Raw genomic sequence first — 27,151 nt, 5'->3', positions numbered from 1 at the left:
GAATTAGCTTAAAAAAAGTTCTTTTGTGTAAACATGATTGCTTGGAGATTGTTTAAGTACCAGTGTACAAGCAATTGATACACTAAGTATAAATGGCATTCAGTCATCAAAAGCACTGTCCCAAGCAAGTTTTCTTAATAACTTTGTTTCCAGATAGTTTATGCATTGCTTGGTTATTGGTAGATTTCAGTCAGATGTAGAAGTACCTTTAAATATTAAATAATATTTTGTAATATATCACAATTATGCTTTTCGTGCATATCTGCCCCCTAATTAGCCTAATATAGGTTTTTATGGTAGGCATAATCTATTACTCTGAAGTAATTTGAAAAGATTATTTTTAAGGATATGAGGAAGCTAGACAAAGAAGTAGCTGACAGTTTTCTTTGTGGGGGGAGGAGAGCATTATAATTAATCTTGTTAATGTTTTATAAAATTTATTCATGCCACATTTTATATTACTCAAAAAATCAGGCAGAAAGATAAAATGCCCTTTCATTTCTTAAGGATTTCTGTGTTGATGCTATCAGATAACCCATTGACTGGTAGTATCTTTGGAGCAGCTGGATTTTGTCCACCTGAACTTTGAGTTATTCTTCCTATCCTTTTTTAATTCTTATCCTTGACTATTCTGCCCTGATCCCACATGTTCTAAACTATGTACTTGTTACCACGTTATCTTGTTGCAGTATTTTTGAAGCACCTGTTGTAGAGATATTTTAAAAAATACTAAAAACTTGTCTTCCTTTCATCAGACATGTTTATGATTTGAAAGACTGTTAATGCCCATGATTTTGTTCATTTGATTTGTTTTTATTTCCTCCCTTTCCCCACCAAGTTTTGGATTAGTTTATTTTGGTATTCTAGCTTATCTCTCCTGTTTTCTCAATAGTTCAGCTTCTTGGTTTTACCTTTTAAAAGATATTTGTTCTAGGATTTATAGTATACATATTTAATTTACAATCTACCTACAAATAATACTATACCACTTTATGTATAAGATTCTTAAAGCGGTTTGCATACCTTTGGATGGGGAAGTTAGAAACCAAGCTCTATTACCTTATGGCGAGCCCCCTCTCTGTGGAAAGTTCTCCATACCCTTCTTGGTCTCTGACATCTCATGCTGGGTGGCTGCCACCACTCAGCTCCGCACTGATGTTCCTCCGTGGGCCCCACCCCCACCCCCACCATCTCTTCCACCTAGGACTCGCAGACTCTACACTGTGCTTTCTGCCCCTTGTGGCATTGCTCTTCTTGCCTGGTTATTCCCAACATGTTGCCCCAAAACCTGTTTTCTGATGATGAACTCTGTTGCTTCCAGATATTTTATTTCTGCATTCTGGCTGTTTCCTTTTGGTAGCTTTTAGTTTTCTATTCTAGTTTATTAACACCCTCCTTCCATTCTAAATGACCCGACATAGTTGTGATCTCATTGTTGTTCAGAATTATTCCTTGATTCCTTTACGTGGAAGAAATCTTTGTTTTCTTTTTCTTTGTCTTCATAGCATTCTCTATCTAGTTGTGATATTTTCTTCTCACAATAGTTTAATTTATAAGAATATAATTATTATTATATTTTAAGACTAAGATTATGTTAGTAATCTTTTAAACCATAAACTCACTGTAGGCACTTAATAAATGGCCTTGAATGAAAAAATGAATGATTCAGTGTGTCTGTATTTCAACAAAGAATTTAAGGTGCTAAACGTTTGTTTCTGATCTTTCCTGCTTTTGATTTTGTGTGGATCTTTATTTTACTCACAGATGGAAAGTCGTCCTAGAAGCTTTGCATCTCTTTGTCATTTTATATGACTCAGTATTTTTAAAGTGCTTAGAAATGTTCAATAAATGTTAGCACTTATGTTTATGACTACAAAGTTTTTAATTTTAATCAGTTTGGGTGAGCTTTTTTTTAATGAGATACATTTCTGAGAGTTGTTACCTGAATATATTGAGCATCCTTCTTTCCTTTATGAATTAAATCCTTGTGAACATCAGCAATATATAATTTAAATTTGTGTTAGTATTCTATATTATTCTCTCTCACTTTCACATCTTGCTACTCCTAACAAATTAAGCTTATTTTATCTTTTTAAATAGTTTATGTGGTTCTCTCCTCATTTCCATTCCACTGTTTTATCTTAAACCTGTGCCTCATCATTTCTTGCTAATGTTTTAGGAATTTCATAACTGCTGTCTCTATTTATGGTTTCATATGTTTCTTCAAGCCATCCTTTATATTGTGGCTAGAATCATCTTTCCATGATACCCCCATTATCAGTTAATTCCCCTAAGACTCTTCCCATTGCTTGCAGGATAAAATTTATACTTGTTTTTGACATGGCTCTGCCTCCCACTTTAAGTAGCCTTAACTTTTGCTGCATTCTCTCTGCCCCCTAATCTCTACCTGTTCTGAACTCTTAGATCAGTTCAAACTCAAGTCGTGTGTATAACTGAAAAGTCAATGAACTCTTGAGTTAACACAGTAAGAGTTCTTCTGCAGTTAAAGTGCATATAATAGCATCTAATATAGCTCACCACAAACCTTTTGGATTTATTTCTGGGTCTTGATGGCAACCAAGTCCACTATTCTTGCCTAGAGAATCCTGTGAACAGAGGAGTCTGGCAGGCTACAGTCCATGGGGGTCTCACAGAGTAGGACGTGACTGAAGTGACTTAGCACACTTGATGTATTTCATATTTTTGAGGGTGACAAGTCAACTATAGACTCACCTGAAATATTGCTTTTTCTGGGAGCATCCTTGACTCTTAAGTGGCTCCTTTTCTGTGTTTGAGTGGCAGCTAATCATGCTTCAGTCCTAATACTTGCCATGCCATACCAGTAATTTTCTTTGTAATATGGTGTCTTAACTGAAGCTAAGTATTACCCATACCAATTTATAGCATTAGTTGACATTCTGCTAGGGAATCTCTATGTGCTTCAGTCAGTCTGATTTTTATGTGAGTTGTGTAAATTGTTTAGGAAATACTCGAGTCAGTGTCTAGTTACCTAACCTAAATTATCAAGACCCATAATTTGAATGGGCTAGAACATGAATCTTGTTCAAAATAAGATGTGTGTGTGTGCACGTGCATGTGTGTGCAAGTGCACAAGCATGTGTAGAGAGAAAAGCACACATGCTGTATCTGGAGTTGTGTCAGGACAGGTATCAATAGAAGCCAAATGCTGGAAAGAACAATGAGATAAAGTTTGCATAGCCGAGAAAGACATCTGGCATTTGTTGGACAAACTTTATACCAAATCTGAAGGGAATAGTTGTGGTTCTCAGGACAGTATTATCATTATTATTATTATTTAATACCATGGCTTCTTGTGATATGATGATTCTATAGCATGAGAAAGTAGATAGATGTGTGATTAAAAAAGAAAGCCTACCATTTCATACTATATATTAATATAATATTTTAGGTACTTAAGAAAGAAAAGTCTTACTGTTCAGAAATGTTGAATGTTGAAAAAAAGTGCATCTCTGAATCAGAGATAAGCAGTATAATCACTGGGAGTCCAGGTGCTTTTATGAGGATTCTTCTGTTGATGGTCAGTTAGTAAAAGTTGGTAGAATTTTATTACTGGAAGCCCACACCTTTCATTCTTCTTATCCCTTCTGAAACAGCTGAACACAGAAGAGAAAGGAGATTTATCATCATCTGGATGAAGTGCCTAGTAGCAGATATCTGAAGGGAGATATAGACAGAGGCTGAGTGAATAGACACTTTGGAGGGTAACAAGGGTCATTGTCATTGTCCCAGTGTGATACTTTGAGTGACGGTTAGCAGTGTTGGTGGTCCTAAGATTTTGTCTATAGAAATTATCTGCTTTGACTCGAAGAGTGGCTGAGAAGAGCTCATTTGGCCCTGCAGATCCGTAGAGTCAGTGTCTACATGGCCAAGTGAAATGAGAGCAAGGAGCTGGAGAGCAGCATTTATATTGGAAACACTCAGATGTCACTGATTACATGATTCCCATTCCTCTTTTCGAGAATTATCATAGAGTCATAAAAAGAATAGCCCTGAGATCTTGCTTCTTGTCAGAGAGCCCTGCTGATCTAGTACTAGACTGTTCTGTCTTCAGTGCCTAGCACCATGTTTGATACATAGTAAAAATATGGATGGATGTGTAGGTGGATGATGAATAAGATGTTTAACTATCATGTTTAGTCACAGACACTGTATACTGATGTGCAGTTTTTAGAATACAGAATGGCTTTAATTTTTGAAGCATAAATAACACCCAGTAAAAATAAGCATGCAAGAGGAACTAATTTAATGAAAAGCAGATTTTTGTTTTTTTCCTCTTTTTCTTTTATGTGTATATTTTCTCTTTTATTAGACATAATCATGTGACTAGATTTATAAAGATGCTGAACAGTTGTTTTCTTTTCATGCAGGGGCCTGAATTAATGAACAAGTATGTTGGTGAATCTGAAAGAGCAGTTAGAGAGGTAAGATTATGCCTTAAAGTGGAACTCTGCATAGGATAACCACAGTTCTGTCCTCTAGTTTCCATTTTGTGTGGGGTTACAGGTTTACAGTTTCCAAATCTAAATTCTAGTGGTATATTTTTTTATTCAGGCAAATATTTTTAAATTAATTTTGGTTATCTACAATACATAGTCTTTGTTTTTAAACATCATAATATTTCTAGCCTCTAGTTTTAGCACATATATTTTTTAACAACTATCAGCATCCCATTAAAAAAAGGGATATGTTTTTAGCTAACAACTAACACATGATGTTAAAATGAGACTTAAATCCTTTAAACCAGGTAGTCCTTTAAATCAGATAAGCTTATTAGTATATGAAAATTTCAATGTACTCTCCTTATTTTATTTACTTTACCTTTGACTAGTGATTTAGAAAATGCATCCCCCTTCTCTCTCTTAAATTTTAAAGTTAGTGATTGGCCTACTGATTACTTCATATTGCTGAAGCTGCGCAATTGGGAAATTCATGCAAAATCAAGGCACTGAAGTGGGGTAAACTATAGCAGTTTGACCATAAGTTTTGGTGTCCTAAACAACGGCTGGCCTGCCTCACATGGGCATCATGTATCTTCCCAGATGCTGTTCAAGGGCAAAAATACATAAATAGCAGTGGAATGGATTATCTCCATTTATGAAATATGTGGATACCAACCAAGAGTATTAAAGATTGGAATACTTTGTTTTGCATGTGAGAAAAAGTTTTAAGTTACTTTTTGTTTCTTTTTTCTCCTTGAAATATAGATGATGGTGATCATATAAAATATTAACTGATAATGATAGCACCCTTCTTCATTAAAATATGAAAAAGGTGGTGCTTTTTAATACTAATGTTTTGGTAATTGTTCTGTATTTTTATGGTCATCATAATTGTGACCAGAAAATGGGGGCCTGGTCACACAAATTTGTGCCAGGTAACACAAATTTGAATTTCTTTCTGCCTGTACTGACTTTTTCTAGCCCATTTCTTCTTATTGCCTCATGGCTGTCCAGACAGTCTTTGATTTTGATAGCCTGATTGACTTCTGGTCTATGCAATCTATTCTCTTCCAAGTTTTAACTATGTTTTTCCATATAGTCTTCAGAGAAATGAGCAAGGCATGTGACTTTTAGGTTTATGGGTATTTTATATGCTAAACTTTGGCTGATTTTACACATTATTATTTTTCTTTTAAACTTGTGTTTATGATAGATAATAATAACTATCATTTACTGAGCTGTTACTATGTTCCAGGCATTATCCTAAATGTGTTGCCATCTTTTTAAATTCAGTTCTTAAACTTTTGTGGCTGGCATTTATCATAATCTCCATTTTAGAGATATGGAACTTGAAGTTTAGAGAAGTAAAGTTATCCACTAGAAATCACACAGCTACTAAGTGGCAGAGGTGGGATTTTAACTGATATTTTCTGATTACTTAAGCCAAATTGTCTCCTGAACACTTCTAAGAATATGTATTGATGTCTTGTCTGTTTGCAAGTAAGCACCATGATAGAAGGTATTTTACATCCATTATGAAGTGTGAATACATCTGTTACAGGTTGTATACAAAGTTATTGAGCTAGTTGACTGGTACATAATTGATTTGGTTCTAACCGTTTTCAAACTAAAACTAGCAATGGAGTTTTCTGAAGTTTGCTCATCTTTAGCTAATGTGGCACTCTTTCCACCAGATCTTCCGGAAGGCAAGAGCTGTGGCTCCTTCCATTATTTTCTTTGATGAACTTGATGCCTTAGCAGTTGAAAGGGGCAGGTAAGAAATAACTAAGACTGCCACTAGTAACTGTGTATTACCAACTACAGTGTAGAGGACTTTTTATACAGATTTTGTTTATTAATATTATTAATACAAGAAAACTTTCAACTCACATGGTTTTTTCTTACATACTTAAAATTATTTCATATTACTACTTTATTACTTCTGAAGTGAGATGAAACAAAAGGTCACAAATAACTTAAGTTCACCTTGATGCAAGGGAAGAATAAGAAGCCAGAGAAGTTTGCTGAATTAGGGTGATCTGCCACATTTATGTGCCATCAGAGACATCTGTTTTTGGAGCCTAAAAAGGAACAGGATGGGAAACATTGTTAAATATGAACCAGATGGTAGGTAGAATATATAGCAGAGTTCTCATAAAATGCCTTTGAAATATACTAGTGTGAGAAACCAGACAAGTTACTTGGTAGGAATAACCTGGTTTGTAGGCGCTTTGGCTCAGTAGGAATTGGCATATGTGTTAGAGATGTTAATAATTTGCAGCTTCTAGATATTATTTTCTCTAATCGTCTTCATCATATTGTGAGTCCTTCCTTAGTGACTCATTCAAATAGATTCTGTGTAGTTTCCTTTGCTCAGAAAAATTTTGGTCAAGTTAGTTGACGCTTTGAAAATAAAGATAAGGCTGACTATGAAATGTAATGTTAATAGTCCAAATAGAGAATTTCAGTTGTACTTTAGCTATATTAAGTCTTAATCAGTTTGGTTTTTATAGCCATAAGAATTTCATAGAATGATATTCTGTTCTCAACTGTTTTTTCCCTGTAGTTGTATAATGAGCCAACATTGCCTAGAAAGTTATTGTTTTGTCTAGTTAAGAGTGCTATTACCTGAAAACTAAAACAAACAAAATCTCGACACATATGTTTTTGTTCGTTAGCCGTTTGAATTGGACACAGTTTCTAGAAATTGGAAAACACATCTGTTGATAGATAGCAAAGTATAAAATTCCCCAAATACTAAACCAGGTTTAGACTTTATTAAAGAAATAGAAAACATAGGAAAACAGGAAAATTTTTTAATTATATAAACTATTAATTTTCTCTATAATTTTATGCATTGCTTTCATTTTTTTTTCTATGATAACATTTAGATCAAACTCATATGACTAATCCAAAAAAGATAGTGCCTAAGAAAACTTTCTTCTTATCATGATTTATATTTCTACACATAAGATGTTTAACAAATTGAGCCATGAATTATAATATATGCTACTCCATACTGTCCAGGGTGTTAATTCAAGTATTTTGACTATTTGAGTTTACTCAAATTAGCCATGAAACTGAGGGTTGCAACCTGCACATTGTAAATAGAGTATAGACATACCATTTGCTTAGCTTTAGAAATATTTGTGCTTTCAGAAAGAGAGATTTCTGCTTATAAAAGTGTCTTATTTCATGCTTACAGAAGTGTCTACTTATAACCATGATTGTCTCCTTTTCTCTGCCCCATTTAAGTGTCTGTGGGACTTGAAAAATAAGTCAGCCTGTTATTTACTTCTCATTTTCTGTATGCCCATTTAAATTATGGGTGTTCTGGATAAGATTTTTTTGTCTGATTTCGTTTTGTGAGTTGGAAGAAGTGTTGTAAGATTCCCTTTGTGAAGTGCTTTAATGATCTCTGTAATATTTGGGAAAATTGAAAATGCTGTTGAAGTAGGATGGCTCTTTGGAAGATGGATAATATGGTAGGGAGAACAGGCACTGAGGTAGGGAAGAGATTTGAATTATCCTGAGCTAATGAGTTGGACTGTGAAGAAAGCTGAGCACCGAAAAATTGATGCTTTTGAACTGTGGTATTGAAGAAGATTCTTGAGAGTCCCTTGGACTGCAAGGAGATCCACCAGTCCATCCTAAAGGTGATCAGTCCTGGGTGTTCATTGGAAGGACTGATGCTGAAGCTGAAACTCCAGTACTTTGGCCACCTCATGTGAAGAGCTGACTCATTGGAAAAGACCCTGATGCTGGGAGGCATTGGGGGCAGGAGGAGAAGGGGATGACAGAGGATGAGATGGCTGGATGGCATCACCGACTCGATGGACATGAGTTTGGGTGGACTCCGGGAGTTTGTGATGAACAGGGAGGCCTGGCGTGCTGTGATTCATGAGGTCACAAAGAGTCGAACACGACTGAGTGACTGAACTGAACTGAATAATAATATTGGGGAACATTTATTTACTGCTTACCATATTCTAGAAACTGTTTTAAGTGCTTTACAGATTAAAAAAAAAAATCACAAAAAGGTCCCTGCATTAATACAAAGCAGGTTATTGTACAGTTGGCTGCAGTACTCTGCCCTGCCTGCCAGCTAGCTTAAAATTTTACCTTTTCCAGGATTATAGTCGGGAAGGGCGAGCACTCTGGGTAGTAAATCATCAGTCAGTTCTGTCCCCAGGGGTGAAGACATATAGGATGTTTCCCCATATACTATGTTCTCTTGGCCCAGACTCCTCTGATTGAGGCAATGGCCACTAGACTAATCCAGAGATTCCTAGAAAAGCTTTCTCTTTCTCGGATGTTCCAGCTAATCACTGGATCCTGAATCATCCTCAGCAGCTGGCATTAGTTGCCTGGTCACTCCAGACTTCAAGCAGAACTAGAAATATATTTCTGAAGGTTAGAGTCACTGACTGCAGCGGCCCATCTTATTTATTTAACTTAAAAATAGCATCACTCTGTTTGGGTTTCACTCACAATGTTATGGCCTTTTGTTTATATCAACCTTTAATCATCACCACGACCCCAGGAGGAGTAGGTCCTATTTTCATCTCCAATTTACAGGTGAGAAAACTTAGGCATGTAGATCCATAACTGCTTTATTCAACATCATATATCACAAGTAGCAGAGCTGAAATTTGAATTTACGTATTTTGACTCCAGAGCAGATACTCTGAGCCACTTTTTTATTTGACTGTCACACCACAGATCTCAAGATTGCGTGTCCAAGTAGTTAATTAACTAACCTTTCAAGATTCTATTTATTGTACCTTCTCTTTGTGAGCCTGTGAATATAAGACTCCTTTGCAGCATTCATTCATTCACTTGTTAAGTAAATGTTTATTGAGCACTCTTTCTGCAATAGGCTTTGCATGGGGGACAAAACAGAGAACAGGACTTAGAGCAATTACCTTAACCTCTTTAAGCTTTAGTTTCATTTGTAAAATGGAGATAGTAGTAATAAATTCTAGGTTGTTGGAATTAAATACATGTAAAGTGCTTTATGTACTGCCTGGCATTTAGTAATTGCTTAAAAAACTTGTTTCTCATAATTTCTGCATTGATATTCTTGTAACAATGGTCATTTCCATATAAATAGAAATACAGTAGTAGAGATAGAAATGCAGTGGAAGATATTGAAGCATTTGGGAAGTTAGAGTGTTCTACAGGTGACAGGCACTATGGCATTTCAGCAATCTAATTTGCTATTAGTTGTAAGACATACCATTATTTTACATACCATTACTGAAGAAAAATGCAGCCCTGAACTGTGAAATGATACTGAGAAATCAACAACTCCAAGGTATATCCTGATTTCAAAAGTTTTAAATATGAAAAAAGTTTGTATTTTAGAAATAGAGGAAAGACATTATTATTTGGGAGAAAAAGAAGATGATCTGGTGTGTTTTATAAAACTAAGGCTGCCATATAAAAATACTTGATATATTGTTTTATGACTAGAGTATTAAAGAGATGGTTAAATATATGGAAAAATGAAAAGATTAAGTGCTCTGTTAAAAGCTGACTGATATATTCTGTGAATTATTAGAGAATCTGTGATATTCATAACTGTTTTCTTGTATAGCTGTTTCTGCACTTAAAATCCTGAATTGATTTCCATTTGGAGTGGTTAGGGGGAAAAATAAGTTCTGAGCCAGCTTTCATTGAAAATGAAAATTCCAGGCTTAGTAACATTTTGAAAAGAGCTCTGAGTGTTAGAGTAATGGTCAGGAAATGGGGCAGCCTTTTTTGCAGTATTTCCAGATTTCAGGTAGCTTCAGTGAATTCATGACACTGAACACTATAGAAGAAATTTTTGTAGGCATCATTCTGTAAATGACACTTTTCAAAGTGGGTTATAAATTTTTAAATGTGATTTTATAGCAGTATTTGGGCTTCCCAGGTGGCTCAGTGGTAAAGAATCTGCCTACAAATGCAGGAGACACAGTAGACATGAGTTTGATCCCTGGGTTGGGAAGATCCCTAGAGGAGGGAATGGCAACCCACTCCAGTATTCTTGTATGGAAAATTCCATGGACAAAGGAGCCTGGCAGGCTGTATGTAGTCCATGGGTTCACAAAGAGTCTGACATTACTGAGCACGCCTGCATGCACATGGTGGTATGTAAAATTTCATAAAATCATAAAATTTTGTAGCTGAGAAAATTCTTAGAAATCATCTAGTACAGTCTTTTTTTAGAAGGAATAGAAGCCCCTAGAATTTAAGAGAAGAGGCGCATAACTCCTCTGTGGCCTAGACAAGGCTAGAGCTCATGTCCTCTAATTTAGTGCTCGTTGGATGATAATACTACTGCCTTTAGACTATCAGGATTTGGGATAGAAAAAGTATGTTCATATCAGGGTAAAACTTATCATGTATCTAAATATTTAATGAATATTTTTTATGTAAGAAACTCTAGCAATAACAACTTATTAAATACTTTTGTATATCTCTGTTTCAAGTTGCTAAATTCATTGCCTATTTCCTGGTATGCAGTTTTTTTCTAATTTATACTTCATTGCCTCATAGTTTTTACATTGTTGAACTTTTAATATTAAACAGAACTGCTGAAAGAAGCAGAGTAAAAGAAGAAATGGAACATGTGTAACTGATTTTTTATTATAAGAGTTTTATGGAGTATAGCAGATTTCTATGAATATTTTGTGTTTTGCATTTTGTCTAAGCATTGTGGCTGAGTACTATAGAATGGATTAAAGGTAAGACTTTCCCTGGAGAGATGGCCTAATGCAGCATTTTACTAGGAATTGGAACTTATTTCTTGTTGTTCTAGGACATGTTAAGTCTCTTGTAGCTATCTTGGTTTTAAAATGAAAATTTGCTTGCATTTTGCATGCACCAAGAAAATTATCATAAGTAATGCTTGTGTTCAGAGCAGTATATGTCTGGCTAGCCTTCCTTGGGTGTTTTTCACACCTAATATTGACCTACCTCCCATAGGAGGTAGGTTTTAAGAAACAAATTCAGATGCCTGCCATTTGGGATTCTTTATGACACTTGAAAATTATACTAGAAAAAAATTTTGAAATGTAAATTGGATATATCAACTGTTGGTCTATAATTTAAAGATCATATGAAGGGACGATAGGGGATTTTATTTTACTAAAGGAGTTGAAAGGAAATACATATCATTTTTGTGAAATTTTTACTATTGAAAAATAAAATCAATGTAGTATTAGCATCATGGTGGTGAGATTTCTTAAAGATGAGGGTTAGCAATGTTTTCTGAAACAGGCTAGTTCGTAAATGTTTTTTGGTTTTTTTGGCCATACAGTCTCTATTGGAGCTATTCATCTCTTTTGCTACCATGCAAAAGGAGCTACAGAGAATATGTAATCAAATGAAAAACAGTTGGCTGCCAGATTTAGACTGTGGCTATAGTTTCCTGACCTGTTTTAAGATGTTATAAAGTCTCTTTAGTGCATGGCACTGTGACTTTTGAAGGGGGGTAATTTGGGAAAGGGGCTTGACTTCTGAAGGGAAAAGAAAATTAATCTATTGGAAAAGTCTAATTTTAGTACTTTCTGTAGCTGAACATTTTTTTCCATTGTTGTGTTGCCTTTATCTCTAGCAGATAATAAAGTTTTAAAATCATTTCATTATGTTAGTGATTACACATTTATTCTTAAACTTGAAGTTGGTTTTGATTTCCTAGGATGTCAGTTTTATGGATTTTGTTTCCTACTGCAGCTTTGAAAGTCAGCCAAGAATATTTCTCAGTCCATAAAACATTTTCACTATGCTATTCTCCAGCTAGTTCTCAATGATCTGTGGAAATAAAGGGCAAAGGCAGCATGGGAAATGAGAATCCAAAGAATTCCCTTCACCTCATCTTCAGCATTAATTATAGCTCCCAGTTTCTCTACAGATAACAAATTGGACCAGTATTATACCTTTCTGTTTAGAGGCATTCTATTAGAGGTATCAATACCTTCCTGAATTGCTAATACTTTTATTGAAATGAATGAATTAAATAACTTAGGTGTTCTCTGTTACCAACAGAGACTAACAGAATTTTGAAACTAGAAGGACTTGTATGCTATCTAATTTAATTCCCTTATTCATATAGGCCAATAATTATGACACCCTCAAGGGAACAGTAACATCTTTATCCTCCTACCTCAGGTGTCCAGCACAGTATCTAACAGAGAAGCACCCAGACATTTAGTTTTTGAATAAGGAAATGTAGGCTTACAGAAACTAGAGATTAGGTTCAATCAGCTGGTTGTTAGCAGAATCTGATTTCACCATGTGTTAGTGTCATTTATGAACTAATTTTACTTTAAAATTTAACACCGAGACAGTCTTTTGGAGTTTTGTCACTTGCATTATTTTCATAGAAGCATCATCATCTTTATTATAAAAAATTATTTGTAAGCTATGGAATACATTCACTTGTCAGAGAGCTCCAAAAAAAATTAACGAAGTGCTGACTGATGTGTTTTTCTCAAAAAATTCAATAGTTTTTGTACACAGTAACTCTAAAAGTGAGTCTGGACTCAGAAAACTTTGCCAGTTGTGCTAAGGGTACAGAAACAATAAATGTTCTTTTCAATGTAGCTGATAGCAACGGTATTCAAATCTAACAGAGGATAACAACACAGATACTTAACTACAGTGAGAAAACATTTTGAACGACTATGGACGTCCTTGGTATACTAATTAATTTTGTAGAGAGATCACCATATTATATTCTGCCGGAAGGTCATTCAGTCACACTTAGTGTAGGGGAATCAAACTGAGTCTTTTCTCATGCATTCAAGTCATTGGGTTCCAAATCCTGTGTGTCTGTAATCACATTTAGAGCATTATAAATAAAGATCCTGAATCAGTATCCACCTACCCCCTACATCCCCCCACCCCCCACCCCCACAAAAAAAAAAAGATTCATTTAGAAGACTGAAAAAGAGGATAGAAGTAACAGATGACGAGAACTTCTTTTGGTATAGATCTAAGAAACCAAGGACGTGGAGATTTTCTTTTCATTCAGTTTCTTGAGCCAAGCAATTCTGCATCTGAGCAGTCTTACAGTATATTGGTTTTTTTCTATTTTAGAAGGTTTGCCTATTTTAAAAAAGTCATTTTAAAATATCTGAGCAGTATAAAGATCTCCTTATCTGGAAATTTTTGCTATTCAAAATATATTTTGCCTTGAGGACTCTGAGGAGCCAAACTCACTGCATTTGAACAGCTAGTATATAGTTAAGACTAAAATGTAAAGAAGTCTCATTACCAGTTATAGTAATTTCCTTCTAATACAGCTTGTATAAAAAAAGTGTTTCTTAGTAGTCTATTTATTAGGCTCACTGTTTTGGGCATCGTTACGAAGGGCTTAAGAGGAGTAGTTTTTATCTTAAACTTAATCTTAGCCAAAAGGCTGAAAAGCAGTTGAGTTTTTACCTTAGCATTATGTTGGTGGTTTTCATGGAAAAGTTTAAGGAAGTTTGATACTTTCTATTATGTTTTAAGTAAAGCTAAGTAGGGAACTGACAATATATATCTGCTGACCTGTTTTAACTTCTGAAGATCTTGAATCATACATCATGTTCATGTTTTATTTCAGTAACATTTATGTGCCACACATTCCTTTTTCAGTTTAATTGGTTAAAATAGCTTGTAATAGGTTATACACATTACCAGTAACCAAGGTACAGTGGTAATAATAGTTATAAGAATTATAATTATCTATTGATCCTTTCTTTGCACTATTATGCTAGACCTTTTATACATTTTATTTAATTTTGAGGATGCTATGGGTCTTTCCATGTTTGATTGAGACAACTGAGGCTCAGAGAAGTATCTCTTGTACAACATTACACAAAAAGAAAAGTGGTAAACCTGGCAATTGAACCCAAGCTTACTGAGTATCATCGTGGTTTAGTTGTTAAGTCATGTCCAACTCTTGCGACCACGTGGACTGTAGCCTGCCAGACTCCTCTGTCCATGGGATTCTCCAGGCAAGAATACTGGAGTGGGTTGCCATTTTCTTCAGGAGATCTTCCCAACCCAGGGATCAAACCCGGGTCTCCTACATTGCAGGCCGATTTTTTACCGACTGAGCTACGAGGGAAGATTCACTGAGTATCATATCTTAGCTCTTTCCCAAATTCAAAGCAACCTTCCCAATAAGTACTGATCAGTGCAGATTTTACTGGAGTCATCTGTAAAACTTTATATTATATAATCATTTATTACAATCACTGTAAAATTTTAGTTTTCCTTGTCAACATTTCTAGATCTATGGCACTTAAGAAAATGACACGTTTATAAGCATTTTTTCTGCTTCAGTTTTTAGCTTGTTGTCAGAAAAATGTTTGAACTTGCATGTGTTAATTTTCCTTATTTTCCTTTTATTGGATTATGTTTATAACAGCAGCATAGGGAGGGCCAAGATTGTGAAAATTTTCCTTAAAAAAATTGCTTTTTGTAGAGGGTAAATTGAGTCAAAACTATAGAAGTGTAATGAGCAAAACTATACAAATGTAATGTAATGCCTATGTTAGCTTGGAATTTTTACTGGGAAATCATGGCAAAATGAAAAAATACATACTTTTATGTCATTCTCTGTATTAACAGTTTATACAAAGCTGCAGTTATTCAGAGCACATGTAGCTTACACAGCTCTCAGACAGCTGGGGAAGATAACTCATTATATTAATATATGTCTTATCTGCTTTTATAGGATATGTTGTTAATCTAAAGTAATTTATTTACTATTAGGGTCAAACTGAGTATTGACCATACTGTGACAGCATAGATATCCTGTAGTGGTCAGCTGGAATATTCAGGGCATTATTGATTTTTTATATTCCTTGATCTTGGATTTTGGTGTCAGACATTAATTTGGGGAAATTCTCAGTCATTATGGCTTCAAATATGTTCTACTCTGTCTTCTCTTTTTTGTATTTTAGATACACGTATATTACATATTTTGTTGTCCACAGTTCTTGGATATTCTTTTCTGTTGTGTTTTTTTTTTTTTTCCCACTGTTTTCTTTAGTCCGGTTTTCTCTTTGCTTTTCCATTTTGAATGTTTCTGTTGACTTAAACAGAGATTATTTCCTCAGCCCTGTGTAATCTACCAATGAACCCAAAAAGGAAATTCCTTTTTTCTGTTACAGTGTTATATCTCAGCATTTCTCTTTGAGCCTTAGAATTTCCATTTCTCTGCTTATGTTGCCCTTTTATTGCATGTCGTCTACTTTATCCACTAGAGCCGTTAGCATATTAGTCATAGTTTTAAAAAATTACTGGTCTGATAGTTCCAGCATTCTTGCTAATTCTCTGGTTCTGATGCTAGCTCAGTTTCTTTCTAGCTGTGTTGGTTTGCCTTTTATTCTGCCTTATAGTTTTTCTCTTGATAGACATGGTTTACTGGGTAAAAGGAACTGTGGCAAGTAGGCCTTTAGTAGTGTAGTGGTAAGTGAGCACAGAGTGAGGAGGTGTCAGTACCAGCCAGAGGAGGAGTTCTTACCTGACCATGCGGCCTCTTGATCTTAGATTTACCAGCCTCCAGAGTGTGATAAATGCAGTTCTGTTGTTTATAAACCACCTAGTCTGTGGTGTTTTGTTATAGCAGCCTGAACAGATTAGGATACCCGGGTCTCACATTTCTGAAGAATCTAAAAAGAATTGTTAATTTTTCCATTTATAGAGCTTTTTACTTGTTAGGAGGGAGTTAAGACTTCTAAAATTCTTATTCATTACTGCCCAGTTGGGACTACCCTGATTGCTCAGTTGGTAAAGAATCTGCCTGCAATTCAGGAGACCCTGGTTTGATTCCCGGGTCAGGAACATCCACTGGAGAAGGGATAGGCTTCCCACTCCAGTGTTCTGGCCTAGGGAATTCCATGGACTATATAGTATATACTATATAGTATATAGAGTCCACAAAGAGTCGGACACCACTAAGCGACTTTCACTGCTCAGTTGTAACCTGTTTTCTATATTGTGGCTACTGTGGTCCTCAGAAACATAAATCTGATCTTGTCATGTCTCTACTTGAAACTTCCTATCCACTTCAGGTTAAAATCCAAACTCAGTAATTTGGATAATAAAGCCTTTGTCATACACCCTTGGTTTATCTTTCTCTGCTGATCTTTTACATTTTTATATTACTGCTATGCTGTGCTCTTCTGAAGTGGTTTCCATTTTCAGTGTTCTCTCTCTTCCCTCTGTTTTTTGACTCTCTGGTCCCCACTCATTTTTTTTTAGGTTGTAGGTTAGAAACCATTTCCTCTGGACAGCTCACTTGACTCTCCCAAGACTTGATCCTGTGACCTTCCATAGCACCTTGTAGTACCACAACAAGTGGTATTACAAAGTAGATACAATTATAGGCCTCGGATGTAATCAGTTGGCATTCTTAAATATTTATATGCTTGTAGTCATCATGCAGGAGCCCTAGAACTTTTGCTAGCAATTATCCTATCTAACACTTGGAAAAGTTTTATCATGGAGCATTTTTGGAAGGATAGGTAATCCATTTATTCAAAATGTTCTAAGTTTATTCTTAAGTAGAATCAGGTCAGCAAATTCATACACCTGCCAATTGTTTACTTGCAGGAATTAGTGCTAACTAAAACAGATCTCACTGGCTTCTCAGATTCTCCTTGCTTGCTCGCAAACTTTTTTGGCATTGGGAAAGACCATTTAATAAATTGACAGTGTAATTTATATAATAACCTGGAAGAACCAACCATTTAATTTAATTGATAGTAATGATTTATATAACAACCTCATGTGTTTGATTAGTGTGAATTAGAGGCTGTTCTCCTGTGTGTCAAGTTTTGGAACTTGTAATGCATGCTGAGATCTAAATTCTTCTGTTTAGAGATCCTGATTACTTTATTACTAAATATATTATGTGATGATTGTATGAACACTAAGGTGTACTTACTGTCATGCTAAGACAAGAGTATGGAGTGTGGTTTTCTACCCTCTTTCCCTCTTCACCTCCTCAGCCACTCTGAACAGCATCTGATTGAATTTATACATTTAATACGTTTACAGTGTTGTTTCACTCTATAATTGTCCACCCAGAGGTTTATTGTGTATTTCTCAGTTCTGAACAGATTTTAGTAAATTCCAGCTGGTGCTAATGAGAATTGTTATTTTGAGGCCTTGATTGTGTAAGATCAGGATTTTGTTCACTATTAAGACCTGTTGGGTTTACTTCTTAAGAATAGATATTCAGTAATTTTTTTGTGATCAAAGGAAATGAGATTAAAGTATAGTTTGTCCAGGAGTAGCTTTGTAATTGACCTAGGACATGAACAAAAGCAACAAAATAAAATGCTCTTTTTTGCCTATCTCTCCAGATATGTGTATTGTGGTGACTCCTTGTCTGCTGATATGTTTAAATATACTCTTAATATTTATGAAAATATCAAGATAGGTCAAAAATACCCCATTTGTTATACGTTTGTAAGGAGTTTTCTGTCTCATGTAAGCTCTGAACTTCATGTGAGATTGAATCTGTATCTTACTCATTTGTTTATTCCCAATTCTTGTCAGTTTAATTGCCATATAAAATGTAAATATCAGTTAAGTAATTATGTATTTGATGAACCTTTAAAAAATAATCTTATATCTTCCCAGATCTTTTATATTTGATGCTTTTTTAGCATTATTGGGCAGAAAATAATCATGGTTGATGATGGAAGAAAAGAAATTATTTCAATCTAGTTAGTTCTTGAATATGATAATTCAACAAGTAAAGAATTCTGAAGCATAAGTTTTATAATTTGAAAAAGACATAGTGTTTCTTGGTGCAGAATATACAGTCTTTTTAAAATAGTCGAATGTTTGGGAATAGGTAAACAGATTTTTAAAACTGTATTTTAAAAAATCAGTTCTTCAGGTGCTGGGAATGTAGCTGATCGTGTCTTGGCTCAGCTCTTGACGGAAATGGATGGCATTGAACAGTTAAAGAACGTGACAATCTTGGCAGCTACCAATCGTCCAGATAGGATAGACAAGGTAAGGAAAGAAGGCAGTGTGTACATTGTATAATCAAGAACTGGATCATTTGATTATATTAGATTCTTTTTTTTTTTTTTTTCTGTCAAACTGCTTTTTAATCAGTTTGTCATGTAGAGGATACTAAAAGATCTTAAACTAAAGGAAATGAAGAGAACAGAGAAAAAGTTTTGTTTATGTTTTTATTACTTATGGTTTGGTATTAATGAAACTATTTTATTATCCCTTGAATTTCCCCTCCCTCATTGTTGCATTAAACTTTCAGTATAGTTCCCTGTGGTATTGAAGTTCTGAAATTCGTTTTGTGTTTCATCTGATTTATTTTGAGAAGTTTTTTTTAATATTTTCATTCATGTTAAGATAAAATTCTGGATATTCACTAACTAGTTAGACTTGTTATTTTCAACAGTTTTTAGAACTCCTGACCTAGCAATTGCTCTCAGAGTAATTAGAATCAAAATGATAATGGGTTTTATTTCTCTTAAGAAGTTACTTAGACTATACCAATAAATTAAGCTATATAGGTGCAAAATCAATACTATCTGGCTGATGTAACAGAGAAGGCACTGGCAACCCACTCCAGTACTCTTATCTGAAAAATCCCATGGACGGAGGAGCCTGGTAGGCTGCAGTCCATGGAGTTGCGAAGAGTCGGACACGACTGAGCAACTTCACTTTCACTTTTCACTTTCATGCATTGGACAAGGAAATGGCAACCCACTCCAGTGTTCTTGCCTGGAGAATCCCAGGGACAGCGGAGCCTGGTGGGCTGCCGTCTATGGGATCGCACAGAGTTGGACACGACTGAAGCGACTTAGCAGCAGCAGCAGCAGCTGATGTGAAGAGCTGACTCATTTGAAAAGATCCTGATGCTGGGAAGGATTGAGGGCAGGAGTTGAAGGGGACGACAGAGGATGAAATGGTTTGATGGCATCACCAACTCAGTGGACATGAATTTGGGTAAACTCCGGGAGTTGGTGATGGACAGGGAGGCCTAGTGTGCTGCAGTTCATGGGGTCGCAAAGAATCAGAAATGACTGAGCGACTGAACTGAACTGATTGCTACCTCTATTTTTCCCCCAAGTCATGTTTTAACAAATGAGTTCACTTAAATTTTAAGTGCCTAATTTATACTTAGTGTATAATTTTTTTAACAAGGATCTAAATTGAGAGTAAAAGTTTACTCCCAGGGCATCAACCAGTTTCTCAGCTTTTGTTAATGTTATTGCCTCATGTACATGGCCTTATAAACTTTTTCCTCCTTGTGCACATATATACAGACTTTCAGTTTTAAATATGGGATTTTTAAAAAAATCATCTTTTTGAAAATAGGAAGGTAGGTTTTATATGGGAAGAAAGCCTTGCTTTTGTTCAATTTGGTATTTTGCTGTGTTATAAAGTCCCTTGGTTGAATGCAGATGAGAAAGCTTTGAACCTTAATAAATTGTTCCCTTTCTGATTCAGTGTTTTATAAGAAACTGGTTGAGTTATGAACATCTGTAGGATCTGGATTCGTACCCAGGCATCTCTCATGTCTGTTAAAAAAGATAGGACTATATCTTAACAAGAATTATAGAAAGTTCTAAAAGAGACCTAAAGATGACCTAATCCCACCTTTTGGTTTCAGTGAATCTAGAAGAGTCATCTTTTTCCTGGTAAGTACATATGTATTTTATGATCTTTGTCTCCTAGTTACTATGGCCAATGAGCTTGAAAATTTCTTAGATTTCTTTCCCTGTAGTGTCTAATCTAATGGCCCTCTTTGGTATTTTACTGTTGTGTGTCATTGATGTTAGACACATTTCTTGAAGTAGGATTTGGGGCTTACTGTAAACTTCTTGGGTTCTTCTAAATCAAGCTATATAATTTAGCTTGATTAGTGCATGTGTTAAGTTTGTCTTACTGTGTAACAAGTTACCTCAAATTTAACAACTTCACACAATACTTATTTATTACTGTTTCTCTAGGTAGGTCAAAATCTGGGCATGGCCTGGTAGAGTTGTCTGCTCAGGAACTCAACAAGTTGTTGGCCAACTATGTTCTTGTCCTTAGTTGGTATTTCTCTTCTAAGCTCACTTAATTGTGGCTGAATTCAATTCTTGTGGTTGCAGACCTAAGAACTAAATCTCCTTTCTAGCTGTCACCTAGGAACCACTCTCAGCCCCTTGAGACCTGCATGGCCCCTTCCATTGTCCCAAGATAGCAATGGAGAATTTCCATCATATTTTATCCATCTTATGCTTTAAATTTCTATTGCCAGAAAAAGCCTAGTTAGTGTCTTTTTAAGTTGCACCTGATCAAGTTAGGTCCATCAAGGAAAGTCTCTTCACCTTCTAGTCAGCTGGTTCAGGACCTTTTTACATTTGCAAAGCCCTTCACAATAGCATCTTGACTGAGCTAGAATTCTTCCTGCCACAGTACTCTTCAACTTCTTCTCCAGCCCCTATGTGAGTTCTCTTCTGGGCACTAAGAATAACTTCTAACTTTCACAGAGGCAAACTTTGCCATTCATTTGATTGGGTACAAACCTGCTCCTTTGAAATATCCTTTTCTGTGGAGTCTGTCTTCTTCAGATGGAGTATTTCTGTGCCTTGCCTTGTCCAGATATATCTTTCTTCAATTCTACATATAATCTCTCTTAAAATAGAAATGGATAAATGAATTTAAACTCCTTTATTTAAAGGATACATTTTTCATGTTCTTTATAAGTATAACCATAAGCCTATTGTTAATACAGTGGAATTGTTGATGTCATCTCTTTTGCTAACTTTTTGCTCTATAAGACCTAGATTGAACCTCAACCTCTTGTGTTTTGCATTAAGGTGAAATTTATCCTGTTTTGTACCTCCACCTGGTAGAAAAGACCTAAAGAAGTTTTTAAGATAAACCTAGAGATTATAAGTTATCTTGTGTCACTCTAAGGTTTTGGACCTTTATTCTCCTTCATCTTAGAATATGTCAAAACCCCAGAGGTAATTGATAGATGACTTCCATTCTTTTAGGGATACTTTTGTCTGTGGATATCTTTGCTCTCTTGGAGAAAAAGCTTAACCACTTTGGGCAGAACTTGTCTCTAAAGGTGGGAGATTGAAGGGAGGGAAGTGGTTCTTTTATACATTTCTTTTTGCATTGTTTTTAATGTGTTTATTGCTTGCTAATAATATTTGCCTTTGGACACAGATGTTCTACTTTATTATGGCAACTCATAAGTGGCAATCTTCAGTATCACAGACTTTGAGAAATTAAAGTTTGGGAAATAACTTACCAAAATTCTTGTCATATTTTTGATCGTTTATAAAATATTACCTTTAATGTCTTGGTTCTAAAATCACCTAATTGTTGAAAATATGTGTTTTAAATACCAGTATTGTTACACACTGGTAATGCCTTTTGACTAATTAACCTTTGCTTAGGATGCATCAGAGAAGTGCAAACATATACAAACAAATGTATGTATATATGTGTACTTACACGTATGCTTGTTTGTGTGTATGCGTGCATATACATACACACGTATATATACACACACACGTATATACTTTGATTCATTTTTTTAAATTTAGAAATACAACTTTTTTACCAAACTAATCTTAGATGAACACATTTAAATTAAGATATTAAGAGTGTTTGTAATTATATGCTGAAACTTAATTTTCTAGGTCAGAGGGATCTAAAGGCCTTTACTACTCAAATTTTTCAAAATCTGTAGTATCTAATTTGTAATAGATGAAATTATATAATTATGACTGGCAGCAAAGAAAAATTGGTAAATGGAAAACATATTTTGTGATAAAACAATGGCTTCAAAATCATCAAGTGATACACGCTGTGCTTTCAAGTGCAACTGTAATTTAGCACATTGAACCATGGTCTAAATGGTCTGCATATGTTCCGTGTTGTGCAAAAGACAGTACTTTAAATAATCAGTGATTTTTGTAAAAATGTTTTAATCATTTTCTATTTCAGGTAGAATTCCACATTCATATTTAGTATGATTTTTTCATTAACTGTACTTCTTTCATTACTCAGATGATATAAGCTATATCACAAGTGTATTTTCTAGATTTTTTATGAACTATCATTTGTGTATTGTTTAATAGTACTATTGAAAGAAAAAAAGGTTTTAGCACATGTGTGATTATAACATGGTATTCAAAATGTGCCCTGACTGTGTTGTTAGAAACAAAACAGTCTTAAGAGATCATTTAACAAAGAACAACTTCCTGTTTTGAAATGAATAGACGTAGTTTTCACCACCTGTCTTGTCTGGGAAAAACAGTTGTAGGAAGAGAATAGGCGGCAGGAGAATTAAAGTAAATTTCCTGTGCTGATGTTGAAAGGTAGAAATTTTGTTTTTGACGTAAATCTGGAAAGAAAAAGGATTGTTCTAATATGAAAGATATGATGCAGTTAGTCTAACTTGGGTACATTTAATTAAGGTGTTTGGCCATGTAAATTAGCTCACATTACTTTACAGTCCTGTTGCCTGTTGACTTACAACCTCTGTATCATGATGACCTTAAGTTAGTATATTGGAATGGAGAGAATTCTTGGACTGTCAGAGAAGTGAAATTGATATCATTCTATGTCCCATATATTGTGCATTTATAGCATCTTTTTTGGACAATATTTCAGTTTCATGTAGCCTGGGGAAACTGATGCTGGAGTTTCCTGAGGATTCAGCAAGGCAAGTGAGACACAGAGCTCAAGAATCACATTCTCCTACTTCCTGCTATGTTATGTTTACACGTTAAGCACATTAGCTGCAATGTAGCTCTCTGGGCTAAGTGAAGTGATTGCTGGGAGTCTCCATTGGTATACTGAAGCCACCATAGACCTTTTACCCACTTATCCTCCTCTTTCAGCTTTTAGATGAGTGAAGAGAAGTTGCATCCTTTAGAGTCCATTTTACATAAGAATCACAGAATGTGAAGGACAGATGAAGATAAATGAGATTGTGATGTCAGGTCATCGCATTGTCTTTAGATTGATGATGGCCTGGATTTACACAACAGCAGGAAACAGAGCAACAAACAATTATTTTTGATGCCCAAATAATGGTTTAAAGCTCAGACTCTGGGAGTTTATATTGTTCTTTGTTAGGCTGTAGCTTACATAGCGCCTTTAGAAGAGTATAGTATTCAATCCATAGTATTTCATGCACTTGTGTTGGATATTAAGGAAGAAATGATCATGTCTTCTTACCCTAGTGTTAAACAAGATTCAGAATTGATTAATTTTATGAATATTTTAAAATATTGTCCCTTTGGCTACTTTTAGTACTGATGCTTGGTATATAACAAGCTCTCAATAATGATTACTACTACAATTATTATATCTGGCCTGAAACCTAGTTTTCTTATAATAGTAAATTTGTAGAACTTTAAAAATTATGCTCTAAGCCATCTATGGAAGAGATTGCTCAACTGAGGACATTTTTGTAAGTTATGTAGAGGTTGTGAGTGATTCAGTATTCAAAATTATTTTCTAACTTAGTATGTTTAACTCATGGAAGTTATAAACTGGAATTAATTTTCCTCCCAGTTTTTCTGAAAGACAGGTTGATTGGTTAAATATGTCATAATATTTTTATTTCTTAAATACTATAAATTAAAAGTTGACTTTATTGATATCTTTCTAACATGGAAAAATTAGCATGTTTAGAAATGTCAGCAGATGAGAAGCTAAATAGATGAGAAGCTAAATATGTGTAGCTTCCGATTTTCAAATGAATTGTATTCCAGAAATACCTTCAGACAGGTTAAAAATACGTTTGTGAACAGTTTTCCTCGCCACCCTTCCTAGTTATAAATTAGAAGTCCTATTCATCTGTTACTGCTATTCTCAGATAAGTCAGAACTAAAAAACAAGCTGCTTGATCTAAGAAACATTAAAAGTTTAAATGAATCATAATTCTTTACTTTCCTATAAGTATTTACAGGATGCTTTTTGATCTTTAATATTTATCAAAATGATATGGAGAGTCTTGGAGTGTTAGAAGGTAAGCCAGAGTGTGGTCAGATGTGGGAAGCTTCTTGCAAGGTCATTGGTCAGATGTGGGAGGCTTCTTGCAAGGTCATTTTCCAATTTCAGCTTTACTGTCATTTTGTAAGACAGAAGTAGTTTTATTATTGTTGCTGTTTGTGTGTGGGGTTTTTTGTTTGTTTTTTTAAAGCATTAAGTGTTTTCAGTATATTTATTATGGCAGCAGTTAACAAGGGTTACAGCTTCAGTAACGGGGGAATGGAATTTTGTCAGAGGTTGTATGCATATGTGGGTCATGTCTCATTTAGAGGTTAAGATAAAGACTGTCTATCCCAGGGGTCAGCAAACTATGGGCTGTGTGCCAGATCTGTTATCACTTGTTATTCTGCATCTCATGATCTAAGAATGGTTTTTACTTATTTACATGGTTGACAAAAAAGGTAATTTTTGTGATGTGAAATGATACGAAATTCAAATTTCAGGCCTCATAAATAAAGCTTTACTGATACAAGGTTACACTATTTTTTTTTCATATTTTTAAGCTTTTTATATTATATTAGAATATAGCCAGTTAACAGTGTGATAGTTTCATCTACACAGCAAAGGACTTAGCCATACATGGATACACATACCTGTATCCATTGTCCCCCAAACTCCCTTCCCATCCAGGCTGCCACATAGCGTTGAGCAGCATTCTCATGCTATACAGTAGGACCTTGCTGGTTATCCATTTTAAATATAGCAGCTAACTTACACTAATTTTTGATGTATTGTCTGTGATTTCATTTGCACTACTTAGTAGTTATGGTAGAGACCTATGACTTATAAAGCTTAAATTATCACTTGGAACTTTTCAGAAAAAGTTTACTGACCATTGGTCTAGCCTTGTAAGCTTTTAGCAGTTTACTGAAGTCTCTAATGTCCATTGTTCACACAAGAACCACAAAGTTCTTCTAAAGGTTGTTTAAATATATTATTTCATAAATATATATGACCCATAAATATGGGTCAATATCATGCTGAGGTTAAAATAAACCAATAATAGTAGAGAGACTATATTAACTTTTTGTTCTTTAAAGTACCTTCAATATCTTCTTGAACTTTTTTTTAATATTTCATCTTTAAAATACATTTTCTTGGACTAAATAATTATTTTTTCAATTGAATGACTTACAAAAATCCATAAATATAGAAGCAAAATTTTTATTATATGAAAAATAGTATTCATGACATCTCAGTCTTAAAGTTGTATTGTTTTTTTGCTTTCTATAATTGTGAGTTGAAAGCCCTTTGTAGTGTTTTTCATTGTTGAGATTTTCAGACTAGATGTTTAAATTTTGAGGAGTTAAGACTCTGTAGATGCTTTGTACCTGATTTTGCTTTTTCATTTGTTTATGTGTGCCCCAGGGTGCCTGCAGGCTTCCCTGGTAGCTCAGTTGGTAAAGAATACACCTGCAATGCAGGAGACCCTGGTTCAGTTCCTGGGTCAGGAGATCCACTGGAGAAGGGATAGGTACCCACTCCAGTATTCTTGGACTTCCCTGGTGGCTCAGCTGGTAAAGAATCCACCTGCAATGTGGGAGACCTGGGTTCGATCCCTGGGTTGGGAAGATCCCCTGGAGAAATGAAAGGCTACCCACTCCAGTATCCTGACCTGAAGAATTCCATGAACTGTATAGTTAATGGGGACATGACTGAGCGACTTTGACTTTCACTTTTTAGTAAATCACATTTGATTATGTCACCATGCAAGTAGGAGTATGTTTAATCTTCTGTTAGAGTAGTAATAAAGTACATATTGTCCTTGATACACACATTCTAAAAAAATTATTTTTTTTAAGATTAGAGAGCAACTTGGACAATTTGATAGTCTAGTTATGCTTCTGATACATTGACCCTATTATAAAATTTCTACCCATCATTTCTCCATTCTTTATTTACTCACCTATACTGATGAGGAGTATGTTAACTCATGAAATAGACCACTTCATCTTTGACTCAGACTACTAGGAAACTCTTTATTCTACTGAACAAGCAGCTGTTTTTCTGCCTAAAGCATCTACATACCAGCCTGATTCTACTCCAAAATGCTATAAAGAACAGTTTTTATTACCTCTTCTATATAGTTCTTTATTTTTGAAAACTGTATTATGTGTCTTATTTTTACATTCCACTTCACAAACCAGTCTTTATGTCCTCCAGGCTTGGCATCTTGTTTTATTTCACATGATACCTTTATTGCATCTTTAGAAATCTTACTCTTTTGTTGTAGATACCACAATTTCAGAGAGAGAAAATAAAAAGTATCCAAATTGGAAAGCAAGATGTTAAAACTGTCATCATTTTACAGATGACATGATATTGTATATAGAAAACCCCAAAGACTCCACCAAATAAAGAATTAGAATTAATGAATTTAGTATATTAGCAGGATGCAATATTAATATACAAGTATCTGTTACATTCCTATATATTAACAAAAAACTATCAGAGAAACTAAGAAAGCTCTTCCATTTACAATTGCATCAAAAATAAAATACTTAGAAATTAATTTAAACATGGAGGTGAGGACCTGTACTCTAAAAGTTATAAGATGTTAATGAAGGAAATTAAATATGACTCAAATGGAAAGATATACTGTGCTTATGGATTAAAAGAATTAATATATTTAA

At 34.8% G+C, this 27,151-nt stretch overlaps 1 protein-coding gene across 2 annotated transcripts in view; it reads left to right on the top strand.

Moving 5' to 3' along the window:
- Positions 1-27,151, top strand: part of SPATA5 (spermatogenesis associated 5) — a 323,645-nt gene that overhangs the window by 99,201 nt on the left and 197,293 nt on the right. For both annotated transcript variants that reach the window (XM_043486957.1, XM_043486963.1), the window contains exons 12-14: positions 4,410-4,463; positions 6,176-6,255; positions 18,368-18,494. In XM_043486957.1, coding sequence (XP_043342892.1) covers positions 4,410-4,463; positions 6,176-6,255; positions 18,368-18,494 — 261 coding nt within the window. The remainder of the gene's footprint in view (positions 1-4,409; positions 4,464-6,175; positions 6,256-18,367; positions 18,495-27,151) is intronic.

This window comes from Cervus canadensis, chromosome 1 (assembly GCF_019320065.1).
Source record: "Cervus canadensis isolate Bull #8, Minnesota chromosome 1, ASM1932006v1, whole genome shotgun sequence".
NCBI lineage: Eukaryota > Metazoa > Chordata > Mammalia > Artiodactyla > Cervidae > Cervus > Cervus canadensis.
This window is presented reverse-complemented; position numbering and strand designations above follow the sequence as displayed.